The sequence below is a fragment of the Danio rerio genome, chromosome 19, assembly GCF_052040795.2.
Source record: "Danio rerio strain M-AB ecotype USA chromosome 19, GRCz13ab, whole genome shotgun sequence".
Taxonomy (NCBI): Eukaryota; Metazoa; Chordata; class Actinopteri; order Cypriniformes; family Danionidae; genus Danio; species Danio rerio.
The window spans coordinates 1,826,129-1,850,000 of NC_141039.2; the positions used below are offsets into that span (position 1 = coordinate 1,826,129).

Below are 23,872 nucleotides of genomic sequence, written 5' to 3' on the forward strand. Positions count from 1 at the left end.
TAGCCTTACGTTTCCACCCACCTATTTTAATGCTCATTTTGGATACGTGCATAAAAACGATTGATAGAAACGTCATGATGCACATAACTTTTTAAAATATGCATAAAAAACGCACATAACTGAGTAGGATAAACTTTTATTCGATAGAAAATGTGCGCATAAACTACGATGGAAACACTTTTACTGAACAAATTACAGTATGTACATTAAAAGATTAAAAGATCATGATCATATGATAATGAAAATGTGTGTAAATGGAGGCTGAGAACACTGTAACACGTCTTAAATATTGTTTTAGTCATTCTAAAATGCCTTAACTCTTTCAGTATTAGTGTATATTATTAATTACCTCCGAACGTCTGGTGCGTGTCAAGAGTCTCCGCGTCTCATGGCTTCAGACGCCCCCATGTGTTCATTGTGTTTCAGCGTTGTCTTCTGACATCGAGGCGCAAGTACATTAATTAGGCTAAATAAAGAATTAATTGACGCAGCTTCTTCTACCACAGTAAATTCTGTTTTTACTGTTGATATTTGGTGCCAGTTAAATCAGGAAGTGACCATTTTTTTCTCTTTCACTCGTTGGATGGAATTTTATTCGCATCTTTTATGCAATATTCCAGTTTTGCACATAAATTTATGTAATATATTTGGATGGAAACATAGCTATTGCCTACATTTTAGTCACACACAGAAGAACTGTACTAGAATGGCTTATGCTTTTTTAATAAATAATTAAATTAAATTCACCTTCGACATGCATGTAACTAGATTAATGGGATTATTATTCTTTCTAAAAATTATTTTTAGTACTGCTTACCTTTTAAATGTTATATTAACCTCTATCACTTGATCAATAAAAAAGGCAGACACACAAGTGCACCGTTAAATCATTTAAAACTAATAAATGTATAAAAGAAAGTTTAGAAAAAAAATATATTAACGTCACAAATTACATTACTTATTTTATTATACTTAAATATTTAAATAGGCCTACTTAAAAAGTTAAATTAGGCATTATCTTGAGCAGCTGTTTTCCCACGCTAACTGGTTGATGGCTGCTTCTTTTCAAATATATACACTCATATTTGCTATAACGTTGCATGAGAACATCAAGTTCAGCTGGAGAAAGAAATGCTGATCTCTTTTATAAGATGTTGCCATAGTCACTCGTAATGTCTACGCTCTATTGATAATGCCTTTTTATAGTCACGGTGCGCGCGCTAAACTCTGAGTTGTTTGAACCTCCTTACTGAAACAGGCCCCAGGTCTCCTCTAGTTAAATGCAAAACAGGCGGGGACTCCAGTCTGAAAAGTTGTTAATGGACTTGTAAACATTTTGCAACTATATATATATATATATATATATATATATGTGTGTGTGTGATGATTGTTAAAGCAAAAGAGAACTGTGCTTATATTCAGTATCAGGCAAATCAAATCATTACAACTTTAATGTGTAATTGTACACAGGTTTCTACATTTAAGTTATTGTATTGCATGAGCAAAAGAATAATGATGGAAGGGATGATGTGTCATTTACTTCTGCTTTTAGGTCCAAACAAACTTAGATTTAACTTAAAAACACACTTTTTACACAGTGCTGTATTACTTTCCTCCTATTCGGGCTTTTTCGCCGTGCACTCGTGTCTAGTCTTTTGGTACAATCCAGGGAAACAGGAGGAACTGAAGGCGGAGTCTGCAATCTTTAACCCACCGCAGCGTTGCAGGAATGTCCGCTTTATTTGTTATCCTGTACCTCCTACCAGCAGGAGGGAGGACTATAGTCTGGGGAGGATCCGCGGAGCAACACCTGCAGCAGACACTCATCTCCATTTCACATGCACGCGCTTATGTCCCTGTGTTCGCAGATCCGCGTGTGTTTAGTTTGTGTTTAGTCTTTCCGCGGTGATGTCTGAGAGCTCGTGTGTCCCCGGGGCCCCGCAGCGCCTGGTGCCTCTGGCGCTCCGCGGAGAGTGGATGGCGCTGGAGCAGAAGATCAAGACTTTAGAGAGAGGAGATCCGGACATACTTCAGTGCGATGAGGTGAGAGATGCGCGAAAGACACAGGGTTGTTGCAAGCCAACGCTGGGTCAAATACTGGCAATTATAGGGTTGTTTTAATTTAATGCTGGGTCATGGCAAATATAGGGTTGTTTTAATTTAATGCTGGGTCATGGCAAATATAGGGTTGTTTTAATTTAATGCTGGGTCAAATGCTGGCAAATATAGGGTTGTTTTAATTTAATGCTGGGTCAAATGCTGGCAAATATAGGGTTGTTTTAATTTAATGCTGGGTCATGGCAAATATAGGGTTGTTTTAATTTAATGCTGGGTCAAATGCTGGCAAATAAAGGGTTGTTTGTTTTAATTTAACACTGGCTCAAGTACTAGCAAATATAGGGTTGTTTTAATTCTACGCTAGGTTAAATGCTGGCAAAAATAGGGTTGTTTTAATTTAATGTTGGGTCAAATACTGGCAAATATAGGGTTGTTTGTTTTAATTTAACACTGGCTCAAGTACTGGCAAATATAGGGTTGTTTTAATTCTACGCTAGGTTAAATGCTGGCAAATATAGGGTTGTTTGTTTTAATTTAACACTGGCTCAAGTACTGGCAAATATAGGGTTGTTTTAATTCTACGCTTGGTTAAATGCTGGCAAATATAGGGTTGTTTGTTTTAATTCAATGCTGGATCAAATACTGGCAAATATAGGGTTGTTATAATTAAACACTGTGTCAAATACTGCCATATATAGGGTTGTTTTAATTCATCTCTGGGTCAAAAACTGGCAAATATAGTGTTGTTTGTATTAATCCAACTCTGGGTCAAATACTGGCAAATGTGGGGTTGTTTTAATTCAACTCTGGTTCAAACACTGGCAAATGTTGTTTGTTTTAATCTAACTCTGGGTCAAATACTGCCATATATAGAGTTGTCTTAATCCAACGCAGGGTCAAACACTGGCAAATATAGAGTTGTTTGATTGAATCCAAGGCTGGGTCAAATGCTGATAATGTGGGTCAGATATGGACAAACTCAACAGCTGAGTACAACATTTTTTATTTAAACCTAATAAAAAATAACCCAACGTTGGGTTTGTGCATATTTGAAAGGACACTGGATTAAAACCACCCAGTACTTATATTGAGTGTGATTTGATGAACGAACATTACACTGAATTGTACATGAAATTATTTATAAAAATGTAAATAAACATCACTATCATAAATATAAATGAAATAATCAACTATAAACATTTTATAATGTATTTGTACAGGAGACATATTTGTTATAGCAACTTATTACTGCATTTTAATATAAGTTACCTAATGCATTAATGCATTTTCATGTTGTAATTTTAGATTAGATGAGATTTTAGTGTATTATTTGGTGCACTTCGATCTATGCTAGTGCCCCCCCCCCCCCCCCACTTTTTACTATTTAATTTCATTTTATTTATTAATCTAATGTAAAACATCTGTATGTTGATGATTATTGGTGTTTATTATTACAAAATGGAGCGCTAATGCATCAAAATGCCCCAATTATAAATAATTTAGTAAAGGATAAAATGCATTTTTAATGAACTTATAATCAACATATTGGATCTGGATTAATGTATTTAAAATGCATTAATTAAATACTAATTAATTCAGAATAAGTCTGGGTTTTTGTTCTTCATAATTATGAATTAATATTTATTGTTTATAGTATTAGGCTAATAAAGATAAAGTGTCTGACTTGTGCTGTGGTTGTGCAACACTTCTGATCATAAACTTGTCACCATCATAATGGATCTTAGTAGAAATTAGTATTTAAAATTAAAAATATTGACATATTTGTTATTGAATGCGGTATAATTAGGCTTTTGCAATGTTTAAAATGCTTTATCTAAATTAAAAACTGGCGACGTGGTGGCGCAGTGGGTAGCACGTTGTTCGTTTGGGTTTCCTCAGGGTGTTCTGGTTGCCCCCATAAGTCCAAACCCATGTGTTACAGGTGAATTGATTATGTTAAAATTAATGTAGTGTATGTGTGTGAATAAGCGTGTATGGATGTTTTCCAGTGATGATTTGCGGCTGGAAGGGCATCTGCTGCGTAAAAACATGTGCTGGATAAGTTGGCAGTTCATTCCGCTGTGGCAACCGCACATTAATAAAGGCACTAAGCTGAAAATAAAATAACCCTGCTGAAAAATCCAGCTTAAACCAGCCTAGGCTGGTTGGCTGGTTTTAGCTGGTCGACCAGGCTGGTTTTAGAGGGGTTTTGGCCACTTCCAGGCTGGTTTTCAGCCATTTCCAGCCTGGTCTTAGCTGGTCAGGCTGGAAAATGACCAGCCAAATAAAGCTAAAACCAGCTTAACCAGCCTGGTTTAAGCTGGATATAGCTGGTTTTGGCTGGACTTCCAGCTTGGCTAGGCTGGTCAAGCTGGTTTTAGCTGGTCATCTCCCAGCCTGAACAGCTAAGACCAGGCTGAAAATGGCTGGAAACCAGCCTGGAAGTGGCCAAAACCCCTCTAAAACCAGCCTGGTCAACCAGCTAAAACCAGCCAACCAGCTTAGGCTGGTTTAAGGTGGATTTTTCACCAGGGAAATGAATTAATTAAAAATATGCACTTAAGCTTTTAGTTGTTTCTTTGCATCTGCATCTGCTGGACATTGTGACTGTCCTCATGTGTAATGCAGAAGTGTTGCGCTCCTGCTGTGAGTACTGTAGTAAACCACACATGTCTGCAGTGAGTAATGCTGCTGTTTTCTCTCAGGAGTCGGGTCTGAGTCTGCTGATGCTGGCGGTGCGGGAGAGCCGTCTGTCAGTCCTTGACAGGTTACTGGAGCTCGGGGGCAACCCAAGCGACAAAACCAAGGTAGGAGTTTCCCAACATCTGGAATAGAGTCTTACAGTTGACAAAAACTCCCACAGATGCTGCACGATGACGCTTTTAATGGAAACGCTTCAGTGGATTTGAGGCTGTTATATATTCTAAAATCACATTTAGATCTTTTATGAAACTCTAGAAGACGAACACGGGGAATTACTGTGATCTTTTTTTAATTAGAGAAGGCAAATATCTCCATTTGTCCTCTAACTGGATTACATTGTAGTCCTGGTGAAAGAGTAGATAACAAGTTGAGTTGATATTAAATATATCCCATTTCCTCTGGCTGGATAAGGATATTTCAGATCAGAATGAGTCAGTCTGGATAAAAGTGTCTGTTAAATGTATAAATGTTCAAATCTGACCATATCTCTGGGTTATTATTGCTGTAAAGCAGCAGTATTAATCTGAATAACATTAAACAAGCAACACTGAAGTGCATTGACGGATTTTAGAGTGGTTGAATGCATTGAATGTCACAGCATGAACATTTATTATAGAGTTTAATCCTTTTTGGGTGTGATTATACTAGTTTTCATTAGTGGCAATATTTACTAGCTAATATATATCTCTATATCCGGAAAATTAAACAATAAAATAATTAAATAATAAAATAAATTAAACAATAAAACATTAATTCTGTCTAAAATGTGCCAGAAAACTAGTATGTTTTTAAGATTTTTGGCTTTTGTAGGCTAAATGTGCAATTTTGGTGACTGTCACTTTAAATTCAAATAAGGTAGTGCTCTTTTCAGAAGAGGGCGGAGCTACAAACGCCTGTGTGTCAGCATAGTGGCAGATTCAAAAGCGAGACTGATGTTCTATGCTAATGAAGGAGAGCTGGTCACTAGTGGGCGGGGCTTTCACCCCTCTGAAGACACATACAGAGAAAAAATGTCAATCAAAGTGTTTCTGCAGACAATTAATAATTAATAACATACATTAATATAACGTGAGATTGTAACATTATAAAAATCTTTTGAATAACGTTATTGTAACCAAAAAATAATGTTAATACGTCATCTAAAAAACTGGATATTTTGAAAGTTTATTAAAATAATTGGGAATATTAAGGAAACGTTTGTCGATGCGTAGCAGGTGTTGTGTGTGTATGTCTGTGTACGCTACTTGGCTGCAGTAATAACTGGATTTGTTGTGAGCTGCATTTTATTGCCGTGTTGTCTTGTAAGCCTCATTGGTGCATTTCATCAAGTTTGTTTTCAGTGGCGAGTCGACAGCAAACTGTTTTGTCTGTATTTGAGTTTCTCGAAAAACCCACGAGGACTGGAGTCTGCTCCACATCACATGTATTGAATTACTCTACAGATTTTCTGCTGGTGAAATACAGCTCTTGGACTGTGTGTGTGGTGCGTAACGTGTGAATGGATCACTCTCGGGGTGAGGGCGTCTGCCAGTTATCCATCAAAAGCAGCAGAAGTAAAGTGATTGAGTAAAGATTCCTGTGTGTAAAATCTTCCATCCATCATCGCTGGTGTCTGGACGGCTCAGTGCTGTGTGTTCGGGGGGTTTTCAGGTGTTTAAAACTGGGCTTCAGTGTCTTTGTGGTTTTAGGAGATTCTTTAACTAAACTTCCTGGAAAGTATGAGGTACATTGTAAAACATGTTTCTCCAAGTGACATCCTTTTGCTTGTTCAGTTTGATTTAATTTTCTTATTAGAGGCTGCATCTCAATCAGCACTCTAGCTCCCGAGGTTGTTCATCTGTAGGTCGAGTGCATGAATTCGGACATTAGTAAGAGCACTGATGAGCACAATCAATCAGCCAATCAACCAACCAACAAATCAATCAATCAATGAACGAATCAACCAACCAGTAAATCAATCAATCAACCAATCATTAAATTAACCAACCAATCAAATCAATCAATCAATCAATCAACCAACAAATCAACCAACAACCAATCAACCAACCAACCAATCAATAAATCTACCAACATCACTCAATCACTCAATCAATCAATCAATCAATCAATCAATCAATCAATCAATCAATCAATCAATCAATCAAGCAAACCAACAATCCAACCAATTAACTAACAAATCAATCAATCAACCAATCAATCAACCAATCAATAAATCAACCAACAATCAATCAATCCATCCATCCATCCATCCATCAATCCATCAATCAATCAATCAATCAATCAATCAATCAATCAATCAATCAATCAATCAATCAATCAAGCAAACCAACAATCCAATCAATTAACTAACAAATTAATCAACCAATCAATCAATCAATCAATCAACAAACAAACCAACCACCAAACAAATCAACCAATCAACAAATTAATTAACTAATTAACCAATTAATCAACCAACTGTACAGCCAGCAAACCAATTAACCAGTCAATCAATCAACCAGTCAATGAATTAATTATTCAATCAATCAATCAATCAACCCACCAATTAACCAGCCAACCAACCAACCAATCAACAAACATCAACCTACCAAACAATCAACCAATCAACCAACCAACCAAAAAATAAAATCAATCAACCAATTAGCCAACCAACCAATAAACCGACCAATTAACCAGCCAACCAACCAACCATTTAACAAACATCAACCGACCAAACAATCAACCAATCAACCAAAAAATAAAATCAATCAACCAATTAACCAACCAACCAATAAGCCAATCAATCAATCAACCGACCAATTAACCAGCCAACCAATCAACCAATCAACAAACATCAACCGACCAACAAATCAACCAATCAACCGACCAACCAAAAAATAAAATCAATCAACCAATTAGCCAACCAACCAATAAACCGACCAATTAACCAGCCAACCAACCAACCATTTAACAAACATCAACCGACCAAACAATCAACCAATCAACCAATCAACCAAAAAATAAAATCAATCAACCAATTAGCCAACCAACCAATAAGCCAATCAATCAATCAACCGACCAATTAACCAGCCAACCAATCAACAAACATCAACCGACCAACAAATCAACCAATCAACCGACCAACCAAAAAATAAAATCAATCAACCAATTAGCCAACCAACCAATAAGCCAATCAATCAATCAACCCACCAATTAACCAGCCAACCAATCAGTCAATCAATCAACCAACCAACCAACCAACCAACAAACCATTCAACCAACCAATCAATCAACAAACCAACCAACAAATCAACCAATAAATTAATTCCCAACCAACCAACCAACCAACCAATCAATCAACTAATAAAAAAATACATATCAAAATGCTAAATTTGGGGTTACATTTTTTTTTCATATATAAAAAAAGTATCTATCTTTATTAATTTGAAGAGAACATGCCATCCATGGCTGCATCTGAAACCGCATTCTTCCATACTATATAGTTAAAAATAGGTATAGGTAAAAATACTATGCAAGCGGATCAGTATGTCCAAATTTATAAACTTGATCCGCTATCCCATGATGGACTGCAAGAGAATTTATGAATGGGAGTGAAGCGACACAACTGACGTGGGTAGATCACGTGATCATGACAAAATGGCTGATGTAGTACGTCTGCGTTCCATTCATAATACTCCCATTCATACTGTATAGAACACACTATTCTGACGGCCAAGTATTACAATTAAATCAAACGCAGTGAGCAGTAGGCCATTTTAGATACGGCCGGTAAATCTGTTCCTTTAATTTGATACAATGTTTCAGAATAAAAACATTATTAATTACAGTGCCAACAGGGTTGTGTTATGCTCGTGTTCTTTGTGGTCGACCACAAGTTACCATGAAGTTAGCTTAGCATTAGCATGTTCAATACTGTAAACAGATGATATTGTAGTCCTGGTTAACATAAAGTGTGGCACAGACATTTCCAACAGCAGAATCTAAACTGAGGGAACAGCGTGAATCTGGAAGTGTGTTGTTATGTGTGCAGACGAGCTCCTTTGAGTTGTAGCCTGCTGGTTTGTGTGTTTATTTGATGGGACGACGGTTAGCATCCTGCTTTACTTGAAAGCTTACGAGATCCTTGCTCATTCGGTAGCTCTTGGAGATCCTGCAGGAATGCCTGTCCAGCTGTGTGTGTGTGTGTGTGTGTGTGTGTGTGTGTGTGTGTGTGTGTGTGTGTGTGTGTGTGTGTGTGTGTGTGTGTGTGTGTGTGTGTGTGTGTGTGTGTGTGTGTGTGTGTGTGTCCTTGAATAACCGCCATTAGCATTATAATCTTGCTCTTCAGCAACTTCAAACCGGGAGAAAAGACAATGAGCTCATGTAAACACTGGAGACACAATTCGACAACATTTCAAGGATGATCAGCACAACGTTTTCCACACAAATTAACTTCATACCACTGCATTTAAGAGTTTTATTTACTTATGTTTTTGTTTTGTTTTTTACTTTTTTTACATTGTTTTTTTTTTTTAATTTAATTTACTAATCCTAAAACTCTTTCAAACCTCACTATAAAACATTAAGGTTATTGGTGCATGTTTAAAAAAAAACTATACTATTACTAAAGTCATTTACTGTTCTTAAAATGTTCATATTTAGTTCTAATTCTATATATATATATATATATATATATATATATATATATATATATATATATATATATATATATATATATATATATATACACTCACCGGCCACTTTATTAGGTACACCTTACTAGTACTCCTTTTGCTTTCAGAACTGCCTTAATCTTTCATGGCGTAGATTCAACAAGCTACTGGAAATATTCCTCAGAGATTTTGCTCCATATTGACTTGATTGCATCACACAGTTGCTGCAGATTTGTCAACTGCACATCCATGAAGCCAATCTCCCGTTCCACCACATCCCAAAGCTGCTCTATTAGATTGAGATCTGGTGACTGTGGAGGCCATTTGAAGGTTGTGTGCTTTGACATGGTGCGTTATCCTGCTGCCATCAGAAGATGGAGACACTGTGGTCATAAATAGATGGATATGGTCAGTAGCAATACTCAGGTAGGCTGCGGCATCGACACCATGCTCAATTGGTACTAATGAGCCCAAAGTGTGCCAAGAAAATCTCCCCCACACCATTACACCACCACCACCACCAGCCTGAACCGCTGATACAAGGCAGGATGGATCCATGCTTGCATGTTGTTGAGGCCAAGTTCTGAGCCGAGCATCTGAATGTGTCAGCAGAAATGGAGACTCATCAGAGCAGCAACGTTTCTCCAATCTTCTCCAATTTCCTCTTTGTCGGAGCATTCTCTGTAAACCCTAGAGATGGTTGTGCGTGAAAATCCCAGTAGATCAGCAGTTTCTGAAATACTCAGACCAGTCATGTTCAAAGTCACTTAAATCCCCTTTCTTCCCCATTCTGATGCTCGCTTTGTACTTCAGCAGATCGTGTCTACATGCCTAAATGCATTGAGTTGCTGCCATGTGATCGGCTGATTAGAAATTTGCGTTAACAAGCAGTTGGACAGGTGTACCTAATAAAGTGGCCATTGAGTGTAAACAATATATAATTGCTGTCATATTGCTTTCATTGTTTTTCAATATTCATCAATAAGGTCAAAGCGAAGAACAAAATTATTGTATGTTTCATTATCGTTAATGTTAGTACTGTTACTGTTAGTAAAGAGCTGCTCCTCCCTTCATCTCTCTATCTGGAAAACAGCATAGTTTTTTTTCTTTAAATATGCCTACAATTTTATAACACCAACCCAAATGCATGAGTTTAATCTTATTTAAAAGAGAAGCATTTTAAAAATCATGACTTATGTGTTGGGGCAACACGGTGGCCCAGTGGTGGCCCAACACTGTAGCCTAACAGCAAGAAGGTCTCTGGTTTGAGCTCCCGCTGGGTCAGTTGGCATTTCTGTGTGGAGTTTGCATGTTCTCCTCATGTTGGTGTGAGTTTCTTCCGAGTGCTCCGGTTTCCCCCACAGTCCAAACACATGCGCCATAGGAAAATTGAGGATCTAAATTAGTTGTAGTGAATGTGTGGGTGTTTCCAGGCGTGGTTGGGCATCCGCTGTGTAAAATATATGCTGAATAAGTTGGCGGTTCATTACGCTGTGGCGAAGGTAAACAAATGAATGTCTTGTGTCTCTGTTTTGACTAGTTAAAGATCAGTCATGATCAGGCATTTCATAATAATAGCTATAATTATTGAATGCTGTTGTTGTTGTTGTTGTTATTCAGGATGGCAGATCAGCTTTACACATCGCCGCTGCTCACTCCAAAGACGAGATCGTCAAACTGCTGGTCAGAAAAACTGACCCCAATTCACCAGCAGGGGTGAGACCTTCACCTTCATCACACTGACTGATCAAATAAGTATAATCTATAATCTTCCCATCCCGGTTTTGTTCCTGTGTTCAGTTCCATGTTTGTATTTGTCATTCCCTGTTATTTGAGTTGCCCTCGTCAGACCATGTCCATACTAATACATGTTCACTGAAAACGCATATTTTTGTGTTTATATCTATGTGTTAAGTTATAAACGCATATAACTTCCTTTCAGCCTTCTGTCCATATCAAGTCACCGTTTTTCGGTTGTTTCAATCTTATTAGTGTGGATGACCATTTTGCAGAAAGAATTGATAGTGATAGTGTGGACATGTGGCATTTTTAGATGAAAACGTCATTTTCAAGTATATTCAGATTAATTTAGACGCGGCCTACGCAAATAAACTCAATTCAATTCAGTTGTTTATTGTTTCCCTGTACAATGAAATTCTTACTCTGTCGTCCACAGTGAAGTCATGCACACAACATACACATAAATACACATATATACACAGAAGTGTCTGAAGTATAATTATGAAATGTAAATATATAAATATCTATGAAAGTAAACAGTATATAATACTGATTGTGGAGTAATGAAAACAGATGTAAACAACGTATAGTGGTTCTTAAAAACCTATGTTGTTTAGTCTTCACGCACTCGTCATTTCATTTAACTTATATATATATATATATATATATATATATATATATATATATATTAGCCCCCCTTTGATTTCTTTTTCCTCTTTTTTAAATATTTCCCAAATTATGTTAAACAGATTCAGGAAATTTTCACCGTATGTCTGATAATATTTTTTCTTCCGGAGAAAGTCTTATTTGTTTTATTTCGGCTAGAATAAAAGCAGTTTTTAATAAAAATAATAATAAAAAAAACATTTTAAGGTCAATATTATTAGCCCCTTAAGCAATATATTTTTCAATAGTCTACAGAACAAACCATCATTATAAAATAACTTGTCTAACTACCCTAACCTGCCTAGTTAACCAAGTTAAGCCTTTAAATGTCACTTTAAGCACTTTATATATATATATATATATATATATATATATATATATATATATATATATATATATATATATATATATATATATATATATATATATATATATATATATATATATATATATATATATATATATATATATATATATATATATATATATATATATATATATATATATGTATATATATATATATATATATATATATATATATATATATATAATATATATATATATATATATATATATATATATATATGTATGTATATATATATATATGTATATATATATATATATATATATATATGTATATATATATATATATATATATCAGACCTATTTATATATTTATTCATTTTCTGTTTAAAGGCAAGGCAAGTTTGTTTATATAGCACATTTCATACACAGTGGCAATTGAAAGTGCTTTACATAAACCGGAATAAAAGAGACAAGTGTATAAGAAAATAAAAACAAAGAATAAAAATGACTAAAAACAGATTAAAATGTGTTAAAGCAGGTTATAAAATAATGAAAAAGTAAAGAAAGACATAATAGTGCGATCAATTAAGCAATAATATGTGGTAGTGGGTCAATAAATTCCATCTGAAGTAAATGCATCTTAATTTAAGACTGTTCAGTATTTTTAACTGGACAACAAGACACAAATGTGAAGTAAGATTATTTTTAATTTTCTTTGAGTAAACATTGAACATTAATAATAATAAATTACATATGGCATTACAGTGAAACAATCTAAGGAGACGACTTTTCACTGAATTCTGAATGATCGTGACCAATGAGACGTGTCTGAAAGCATTTCCTGTGTGTTCAGGAAATGAGCTTAGAAAACATGCAGCTGATTATGTTTACATTCTCCATTTGAGTGTTTGTGTTGTGATTTGGCAGTTCCGGAAACACTTTACATTTGTATTCCAGACGTTAATGCATGAATTAGTTAACATGAGCACTGGAAAAGGCCACATTTATTTTAGGTTCTAAAAATAATGTAATAATCTTATTCTCACATTAATGCAGCCCAATGATCAGCTGCCTCTGCATTACGCTGCATCTCGATCCACCGGAGGCCTCGCTGTGGTGCAAACCCTGCTCAAGTTCAGCAGTAAAGACGCTCGACTGACACCTGACAAGGTACAAACACTTCTTTGTCCTTTCTATTATGCCTTTTTTACAAAATGATGTCTCTAGAGGTGTGTGTGTGTGTGTGTGTGTGTGTGTGTGTGTAGTTTCAGCTAAAAATACCACACTGATAATGTTCTCTAACTCTCTGAATCTGACCCTTTTAGGCTTTGACCCTAATCATGTGGTGTTTTTGTGACTGTCGCTTTAAATGCAAATGAGATTGTGATCTTTATAGAAGAGGGCGGAGCTATGAATGCCTGTGTGTCAGCTTAGTAGCAGATTCAAAAACAAAAGTAACGTCATATGCTAATGAGGGAGAGATGGTCACTAGTGGGCGGGGCTTTCCTCCTCTGATGACATCATACAAAGGGAGAATGTCAATCAAAGTGTTAAAATCAAGTCTGATTATAACAAATACAATTAATTCATGTTTACCATTAGAGGCTGGAGATATTCACACACTGCTGACACACACCTGTGTATAACCCCCTTATAAAACTGATTTCTGCAGAAACATTTAATATCAGCAATTTATAATTTAATAAAAACACTAAATGAAAATCTTATAGTTTCTCTCAAGGAATCTTGGGGAAATGACCTTGGTGTTGATATTATGGAAGAACAATGGGAGGATATTTTAAAGACGGTCCACTCCTCTTCTATATGCGCCAGACATGGCCTTATGCAGTGTAAGGTGCTCCATAGAGCTCATTTAACCAATGCCAAATTAGCCAAATTTTTCCCTGATAGAAGTGATGCCTGTCATGGCTGTAAGCAGTCTCCTGCCAATCTTCTCCATATGTTCTGGAGTTTTCCCCAATTAAAAAACCTCTGGTGTTTTTGACACTTAATAAATCTGTTAGCATAAATCTAGACCCTAACCCCTTGACAGCTCGTTGTGGTATCTCAGAGAGAGCTGACTTGACTGTTGCATCTCGCCAGGTTATTTCTTTTTCTACTCTTTTAGCTAGAGGAGCCATTCTTATCAAATGAAAACAGGTGATTCCTCCATTACATGACATGTGGATGCGAGAAATCTTTAGTTACATAAAACTTGAGAAATTAAGATGTTTACTTGCAGGAGCTGTTAAATCTTTTTACAAGACCTGGAACCCTGTTTTAGATGATACCTAAGGCTTACCCTGCTCAGTTGATATCAGATCTAATACACAGTAAATAATTGGAAAGAGAAAATATTGACTCCTTAATGTGATTTGTTTATTTATTTATTTATTTATTTATTTATTGCTCTTATCGTAAAGTTGATCATTTATTATTATTATCTTTTTTTAAGAATTTCTTTAAATTTTTATTTAATTTTTATTTATTTATTTTTATTTTTTTTCAGAGGATATGTTTGTTTATAATTCATATATTTAATTTATTTTATTTTTAGGGGATAGTGGTAAAATAAGAAAAATAAGGCAATCTGTAGTTTTTCCTATGTTGTATTGTATCCTTTGATGTATTGTCTTGTTAAACACCAATAAAAAAATATATTAAAAAAAGGAGGCGTGGCCCCTAACCATAACAGTCATTGGGTGATGAGTACATCGTACTAAATTGTATGAATTAGATCGTACGAATTCATACGAATTAGCCACTAAATCAAAAAGTTACGAATTCCTGTGAGATTGCGTTGGAGATATTTAACACACACACACACACACACACACACACACACACACACGCACACACGCACGCACGCACGCACGCACGCACACACACACGCACGCACACACACACACATATAAGTTTGACTACACTGAGCTCAATCAGTTCAACCCATAATGTGATGTTGCTGTTTAATTTGAATTACTGCTATTTTATTGTTGTAAAATGTAGTATTCTCCACTTTGAGATGTTAAATATTTTCCTCTATCCAGAACGGCTGTCTTCCGCTGCTGCTGGCTGCCGAAGCCGGGAATGTTGGAATTGTTCGGGAGCTACTCTCCAGCCAATCAGAGCCTCAGATCAGAGCTGCAAAGACCGTAAGAGTCACATGACCTCACTGATATTATTACTGGCTCTCTTTAAATCATCAAATACATGAGGTGGAGTCGTTTGGATTGAGCTACATGTTACTGTATGTCTAATTCTCTATTTGCGGAGATAATTATGGTTTAATGTAATGCCATTTTCTTCAGATGAATGGATCTTAAAGTGGAAACTCTGATCACTGATCTGCAATAATGCAGATTTAGTGTTTAAGTGGTACGCTTTTCTTAAACCCAAAGCACTGCAGTACAAAACCATTTATTTTTGTGTTAATTTTTCCATTTGATCATTTTTAATTGGTACTATGTGAAGATTAATCTTGATTATTTGGGTCTAAAATAAATGTTTGATAAATTACTTGCTTTTATGGCTTTTTTACATATTAGTGGCATAAAAAAAATATGTATAAACTATTCTTGCTCACAGTCTGATTACAGCATATCAATTAAGCTATTTAAAAAAAAAACATTAGAATTGATTGATTCATTCATTCATTTTCTTGTCTGTTTAGTCCCTTTATTAATCTATGGTCACCACAGCAGACTGAACCGCCAACTTATCCAGCACGTTTTTACGCAGCGGATGCCCTTCCAGCTGCAACCCATCTCTGGGAAACATCCACACACGCTTATTCACACTCATACATACCCAATTCAGATCTAAAATTCAATTTAGCCTACCCAATTCAGTACCGCATGTCTTTGGACTGTGGGGGAAACCGGAGCACTCGGAGGAAACCCACGCAACGCAGGGAGATAATTATTATTATTGTTATTTTTTTTATTGTTGTTGTTGTTGTTGTTGTTGTTGTTGTTGTTGTTGTTGTTGTTGTTATTATTATTATTATTATTATTTTTATTATTATTATTATTATTAATATAAGTAACATAAAATAAACCATAAAATATAATATGAAAAATAATGTAGAAAATGACTAAAAACAGATTAAAAAGTGTTAAAACAGGTTTAAAATGAATGTAAAAAGAAAAGGAAAGGCACAAACCTTTTAATCTTTCAAACTTAAAAAAAGCACAAAAAGAAAGTGTTTATTCTATTATTATTTATTCTATGTTTATTAAGTAATTAAAAGCTCATTCATACTCATTAAAAGTCTGATATTGTTGATTAAAATCCATTAATAACATTTTCATGAAATTCCTGTATTATTGCTTTTTATTACGAAAGATTTTTTATAATATAATATTTTTTTTGCCAAATCAAAACTCTGTTACAGCCAGTACAAAGGACACACTTTGACATTAAGGCTGAATAAACTTTTTTTCTTTGTTTTTGTTGTTGTTGTTATAGAAATGAAACTTTTTTTACCAAAACACATGCAACCGGCATAAACAGAATTACATTTCTTATAAAACAAGATGTTTGGAAGATCCTCCTTTTTCACTGATCCATAACATTAAACCTGGATCTGGTGAATGTTGATGGACAGTTGTTTTAAAACAATATTGAACCCGATTTGTGTCTTAGCTTGATTTGTATGAAGCATCTGGTTTGTGTTCTGATGGCTGGATTTTGTTTGCAGGCAAACGGTGACACTGTGCTTCCATAGCAACATTAGAATCACCACAACAGATGAATTACTTTAGTTGTTGTGTTACCATAGCAACTATAGAATCACCAACTAAGATGAATTACTTTAGTTGTTGTGTTACCATAGCAACTATAGAATCACCACAACAAATGAATTACTTTAGTTGTTGTGTTACCATAGCAACTATAGAATCACCAACCAAGATGAATTACTTTAGTTGTTGTGTTACCATAGCAACTATAGAATCACCACAACAAATGAATTACTTTAGTTGTTGTGTTACCATAGCAACTATAGAATCACCAACAAAGATGAATTACTTTATGCCGAGTTCAGACTGCATGATTTTCAAAGTAGTCGTGTCACAGATGTTTTCACACTGCATGACTATCTGGGCTAGTGTTTCGTCGCTGCTTTGTTTACACTGCAAGATGGATCGGGGACAGGGGCTTTCAGATTGCATGACTTTACTATAGGAAGAATCGCCGACAATTTCGTCCAAACTACGTTCTCATAACTACATAATGAGAAAGAAGCCTTTAATGGGGTAGAACGTGTACATGTTTGCTCACCTGGGTTTAAATGGAATTAGCCATTTCTCCTCAACGTTGATAATAAACTAATTTTTTTCTGTATGAACCGTCAAACAGACACGGTTGCTCCTGAGTCCTGTCAAACCTCCACGAGTTTTTCCTTCATTTCGTGAGTCCAAATAAACCAAAAAAGAGCGCTTTTACCTTCTCCCCCAGCCTCCTGCTGGCCTGCAGCAGCTATACACACACACACACAAGTGAAAGCTGCTTTGTCATTGGATGTAGGCGATCGCTGATGTTATTTTCAGTCAAAACTCAATTCACAAGGCATGATTTGAATCGCCACCAGCTCCAGATATTTAGCATGCCAAATATCTCGCAGGCATCGGCGACTCATCGGCGATTCTCTCAAATTGCGTCTTTGATCGTTCATACTGTGTGATTGTCACTCACGTGCACGAGCAGCGATTTGCCTGTGATTTCAGGCATTTGTCGGCGATTTCTCAAAACCTGTCGGCGAGCCAAAATCGGGGCTAAAATCACGCAGTCTGAACTAGGCATTAGTTGTTGTGTTACCATAGCAACTATAGAATCACCACAACAAATGAATTACTTTAGTTGTTGTGTTACCATAGCAACTATAGAATCACCACAACAAATGAATTACTTTAGTTGTTGTGTTACCATAGCAACTATAGAATCACCAACAAAGATGAATTACTTTAGTTGTTGTGTTACCATAGCAACTATAGAATCACCACAACAAATGAATTACTTTAGTTGTTGTGTTACCATAGCAACTGTAGAATCACCACAACAAATGAATTACTTTAGTTGTTGTGTTACCATAGCAACTATAGAATCACCAACAAAGATGAATTACTTTAGTTGTTGAGTTACCATAGCAACTATAGAATCACCACAACAAATGAATTACTTTAGTTGTTGTGTTACCATAGCAACTGTAGAATCACCACAACAAATGAATTACTTTAGTTGTTGTGTTACCATAGCAACTATAGAATCACCAACAAAGATGAATTACTTTAGTTGTTGTGTTACCATAGCAACTATAGAATCACCACAACAAATGAATTACTTTAGTTGTTGTGTTACCATAGCAACTGTAGAATCACCACAACAAATGAATTACTTTAGTTGTTGTGTTACCATAGCAACTGTAGAATCACCACAACAAATGAATTACTTTAGTTGTTGTGTTACCATAGCAACTATAGAATCACCAACAAAGATGAATTACTTTAGTTGTTGAGTTACCATAGCAACTATAGAATCACCACAACAAATGAATTACTTTAGTTGTTGTGTTACCATAGCAACTATAGAATCACCACAACAAATGAATTACTTTAGTTGTTGTGTTACCATAGCAACTGTAGAATCACCACAACAAATGAATTACTTTAGTTGTTGTGTTACCATAGCAACTATAGAATCACCAACAAAGATGAATTACTTTAGTTGTTGTGTTACCATAGCAACTATAGAATCACCACAACAAATGAATTACTTTAGTTGTTGTGTTACCATAGCAACTGTAGAATCACCACAACAAATGAATTACTTTAGTTGTTGTGTTACCATAGCAACTGTAGAATCACCACAACAAATGAATTACTTTAGTTGTTGTGTTACCATAGCAACTGTAGAATCACAACATTTACATTTAGTCATTTAGCAGACGCTTTTATCCAAAGCGACTTACAAATGAGGACAAGGAAGCAATTTATACAACTACAACAGATTAATTACTGTAATTGTTGTTACCCTAGCAAATATAGAATGACAAAAGATAAGTTACTTTAGTCATTGTGTTACCATAGCAACTATAGAATCACCCCAGTTGACTGGATCTGGTTTGTGTTCTGATGGCTGGACTGTGTTTGCAGGCAAATGGAGACACAGCGCTTCACATCTGCTGCAGACGGAGAGATGTAGAGATGGCCAAAATCCTGGTGGAGTTCGGGGCCAATCCAGATTCTCAGAATGTAAGCAAAACGCTGAAACAAAGACACTTTCAGAACGCTTATCTGGTGTTTATATCGCCTGTGCTTTGAGTCAATGTCCTGATGCGCCTCATACATTTTATTGAGCTTTCATTTGTGCAAAAGTCTAAAATTTGTAGATAGTTTGTGAGCGTGCCTATCTGTCTGTAGTATTTTCTCCTGTGAAGTATATTTCATACCCAGATTACCGCATGTGTTTTGCTGTATTTACTAAAACAGTTGTAGAGCAGATGAAGTCAGACGTGAGCAGAGTAATGGAGTAGATGTGATCTCACACAGTTGTACACACAGTTAATGGACAGGAGTCAGATAATGGATTTTGGAGGCGTTTTGAGGAAGGAACAGGCAGATTTTTGTACTCGAGGGCATTGTTGACATTCATCGGCCCTTTTGATTGCTCACAATATCTGTCTCCATGTTAATGGTGCTCTCTTCCCCCCGTCTGGAGGAAAACAGTCCATCAGTGTCTCCAAAACATCCGTCACCATTATCCCTGTAGATTCAGCTCAGACAGATCCTGCTCTACTACAGTGTCACTTACAGTATGTGTGCAATTATAGCATTTATTATAAATATGTGGCCTATTATTTTTAGCCTCTCAAATAGTTTTTTTGTTAACAATATAGTCTTTTTCTTATTTGCTTCTTTAAATGTTTATATATATATATATGTGTGTGTGTGTGTGTGTGTGTGTGTGTTTTCAGTTTACCAGAAAGGATTCTTCAAGAAAATATCTAAATAAAATATTTTTAAAATGTTTAATTTAAAATTTGCAGTATACAATTTTATGTCAAAATTACATTTTTTATTAATATAAAATTAATTTGCAGTAATCAAATCAAAATGCAATAATAACAATTTATTCGATTCATTTGCTAGTGTTACAAATTATACATTTTTCAAATTCAATTTTTTTAATTTAAATTTTAAGCTGTTATGGCAAATCACCATCATCGTGGATTTTTTTTGCTGCTATTGACAGCAGAATTCTTAATAAATACATACTACTGCCAAACATTAAAGATGAAAAACCAAAAACACAATGTTGGTTATAAAAAATGTGGTAATTTAAAAAAAAAATATATATATATATGTTAATATATAAATTAAAAAAAATATATATTAGTAATTTTTATCTTATTTTTGAAGTTTATTACCTAATTATTTGTTTTGATTTTTGTTTCTTTAAAAAAGTATATGTGTATATATATATATATATATATATATATATATATATATATATATATATATATATATATATATATATATATATATATATATATATATATACACACACACACACACACACACACACACACACACACACACACACTCACTCACTCAACGGCCACTTTATTAGGTACACCTTACTAGTAACTACTGTAGTTGGACCCCTTTTGCCTTCAGAACCGCCTTAATCTTGTGTGGCAGAGATTCAACAAGCTACTGGAAATATTCCTCAGAGATTTTGCTCCATATTGACATGATAACATCACACAGTTGCTGCAGATTTGTCGGCTGCACATCCATGATGACAATCTCCCGTTCCACCACATCCCAAAGCTGCTCTATTAGATTGAGCTCTGGTGACTGTGGAGGCCATTTGAGTACAGTGAACTCATCGTCATGTTCAAGAAACCAGTCTGAGATGATTGAGCTTTATGACATGCTGCGTTATCCTGCTGGAAGTAGCCATCAGAAGATGGAGACACTGTGCTCATAAAGGGATGGACATGGTCAGCAGCAATACTCAGGTAGGCTGTGGCATTGATGCTCAATTGGTACTAATGGACCCAAAGAAAATCTCCCCCACACCATTACACCACCACCACCAGCCTGAACCGATGATACAAGGCAGGATGATCCATGCTTTCATTGTTGAGGCCAAATTCTGACTCTACCATCCCTAACAACCAAACCTCTAAATGATTATTATAGTTAATTTTTTGGCATTCGTTACTTTTTGTCTTTTTAAATTGTCTGTACATCGCTATAATCTTTTGAAAATCTTTTAATCTTTTAAGAACTTAAACTAAATGAAAATTCACAATGTTGCCTTGATGTTGTTTTGTAAGTTAGTAATCTATTATTTTATAGAAGTGTACGCTGCTTTCCAATGCCAATCTTGTTTTATTAGTGTAGTTTTCTGTGTGAACCTTGCACTGGGCTGAATTGTGTGTAGATCAGTATATGTGAACAGAAGAGTTCTCTGCCAGCTTGAGTTTCAGTGGGATGTTTAAGTGCTTCTGATCAGTTATTCGTCTCTCAGTATTCATCAGAGAGTCTCACACATTATTTACAGCTGACAGATCAATGCAGATAAATACAGATGCTGTAAGTGTGTGGTTTGTGTGTGTTGTTTGTGGACAGGATGAAGGTCAGACTCCTCTACACATCGCAGCTCATGAAGGAGACGAGAACATGCTGAAGTTTCTGTATCTCTGCAAGGCCAATGCTAACATCTCTGACAAGGTGAGACTGTTATTAGCAGAGTTTCACAGATGTTTCCCTGATTACATCTACAGGTGAAGTCTGAATTATTCGCCCTTTTGTGAATGTTCAATGTTCAAATATTTCCCAAATGATGGAGGTTTGCAAACCCTGACCAACAAAAGTGTCTATAAAATGTGTCTGTCAGCGCAGTGTTTTGTTAACAGAGTTGTGTGTTTGTGTGTCAGATGGACAGATCTCCTCTCCACATCGCAGCAGAGCGGGGACACACCAATGTAGTGGAGATCCTCACTGAGAAATTCAGGTCCTGTGTGTTAGCAAGAACCAAGGTGACTCGCTCACATACAGTATCATACACTACTGTTGAGATATCTACACACACACACACACACACACACACACACACACACACACACTCTAACATTAACTAAAAACAAACACGCCCATAACCCAACAAGACCACTCCTCTTTTTGTTATCTCTGCTATTGTTGCTAGACACGCCCCTTGCTGCTGATTAGCTGCAAGTGTGTTGAAAACAAGCACCCATAAACTAAACAAGACCACGCCTTTTTTCATGACTCTGCTATTGTTGCTTGACACGCCCCTTACTGCTGATTGGCTGTAAATTGTTTTTAAAAACAAATGCCCTTGACCAAACAAGACCACGCCTCCTTTTCATAACTCTGCTATTGTTGCTAGACACGCCCCTTACTGCTGATTGGGTGTAAATTGTTGTAAACAAATGCCTGATTGGGTGTAAACAAATGCCCATAACCAAACAAGACCACACCCCATTTGTTATCACCACTATTTTTAGTAGACACACAACTTACTGCAAATTAAAAAAAAACAATTGTCCGTAAGCCAATGAGACCACGCCCCTTTTTCTATTTCTGCTATTGTTGCTAGACACGCACCTTAATGCTGATTGGCTGTAAATTGTTTTTAAAAACAAATGCCCATGACCAAACGAGACCACGCCTCTTTTTCATAACTCTGCTATTGTTGCTAGACACGCCCCCTTACTGCTGATTGGCTGTAAATTGTTTTTAAAAACAAATGCCCATGACCAAACGATACCACGCCTCTTTTTCATAACTCTGCTATTATTGCTAGACACGCCCCCTTACTGCTGATTGGCTGTAAATTGTTTTTAAAAACAAATGCCCATGACCAAACGAGACCACGCCTCTTTTTCATAACTCTGCTATTGTTGCTAGACACGCCCCCTTACTGCTGATTGGTTGTAAATTGTTTTTAAAAACAAATGCCCATAATTAAACAAGACCACGCCTCTTTTTCATAACTCTGCTATTGTTAGACACGCCCTTACTGCTGATTGGCTGTAAATTGTTTTTAAAAACAAATGCCCATAATTAAACAAGACCACGCCTCTTTTTCATAACTCTGCTATTGTTAGACACGCCCTTACTGCTGATTGGCTGTAAATTGTTTTTAAAAACAAATGCCCATAATTAAACAAGACCACGCCTCTTTTTCATAACTCTGCTATTGTTAGACACGCCCCTTACTGCTGATTGGCTGTAAATTGTTTTTAAAAACAAATGCCCATGACCAAACGAGACCACACCTTTATTCATGACTCTGCTATTGTTGCTAGACACGCCCCTTACTGCTGATTGGCTACCGGTGTGTTTAAAGACTTTCAAATATTGCTCAGTGCACCTTTTAAAGTAATAATTCACTCAAAAATTAAAATGAACACATTATTTGTTGAGCCATAAGTGATTTCCAGCTTTCTTAAGTCTAATTTTTTAATAGTTTGTTTATTCTGCTGAAAATAAAAGAAGATACTTTGAAGAATGATGGAAACCAGTTGCCATAATTAAAAACACTGTCTCCATAAATGGCCACTGGTTTCCAACATTGTTCAAAATATCATTGTGTTGAGCAGCAGAGACAAAGAAACTAAAACAGGATTGGAAACAAGCAGAGGGTGAGTAAAGGATGACTGAATTTTCATTTTTGGGTGCACTATGACTTTAAGGTTTCTTTACGTCTTCTGA

The 23,872-nt window shown here is 35.8% G+C and overlaps 1 protein-coding gene across 1 annotated transcript in view; it reads left to right on the plus strand.

Moving 5' to 3' along the window:
- The first annotated feature begins 1,748 nt into the window (after positions 1–1,748).
- trpn1 (transient receptor potential cation channel, subfamily N, member 1) overlaps positions 1,749–23,872 on the plus strand; it is a 48,581-nt gene continuing 26,457 nt past the window's right edge. Inside the window, 8 exon segments of the mRNA NM_183349.1 lie at positions 1,749–2,043; positions 4,764–4,865; positions 11,034–11,129; positions 13,182–13,295; positions 15,173–15,277; positions 19,277–19,375; positions 21,764–21,865; positions 22,072–22,173. Of these exon segments, the coding sequence (NP_899192.1) occupies positions 1,909–2,043; positions 4,764–4,865; positions 11,034–11,129; positions 13,182–13,295; positions 15,173–15,277; positions 19,277–19,375; positions 21,764–21,865; positions 22,072–22,173 (855 nt within the window). The 5' untranslated portion in view covers positions 1,749–1,908.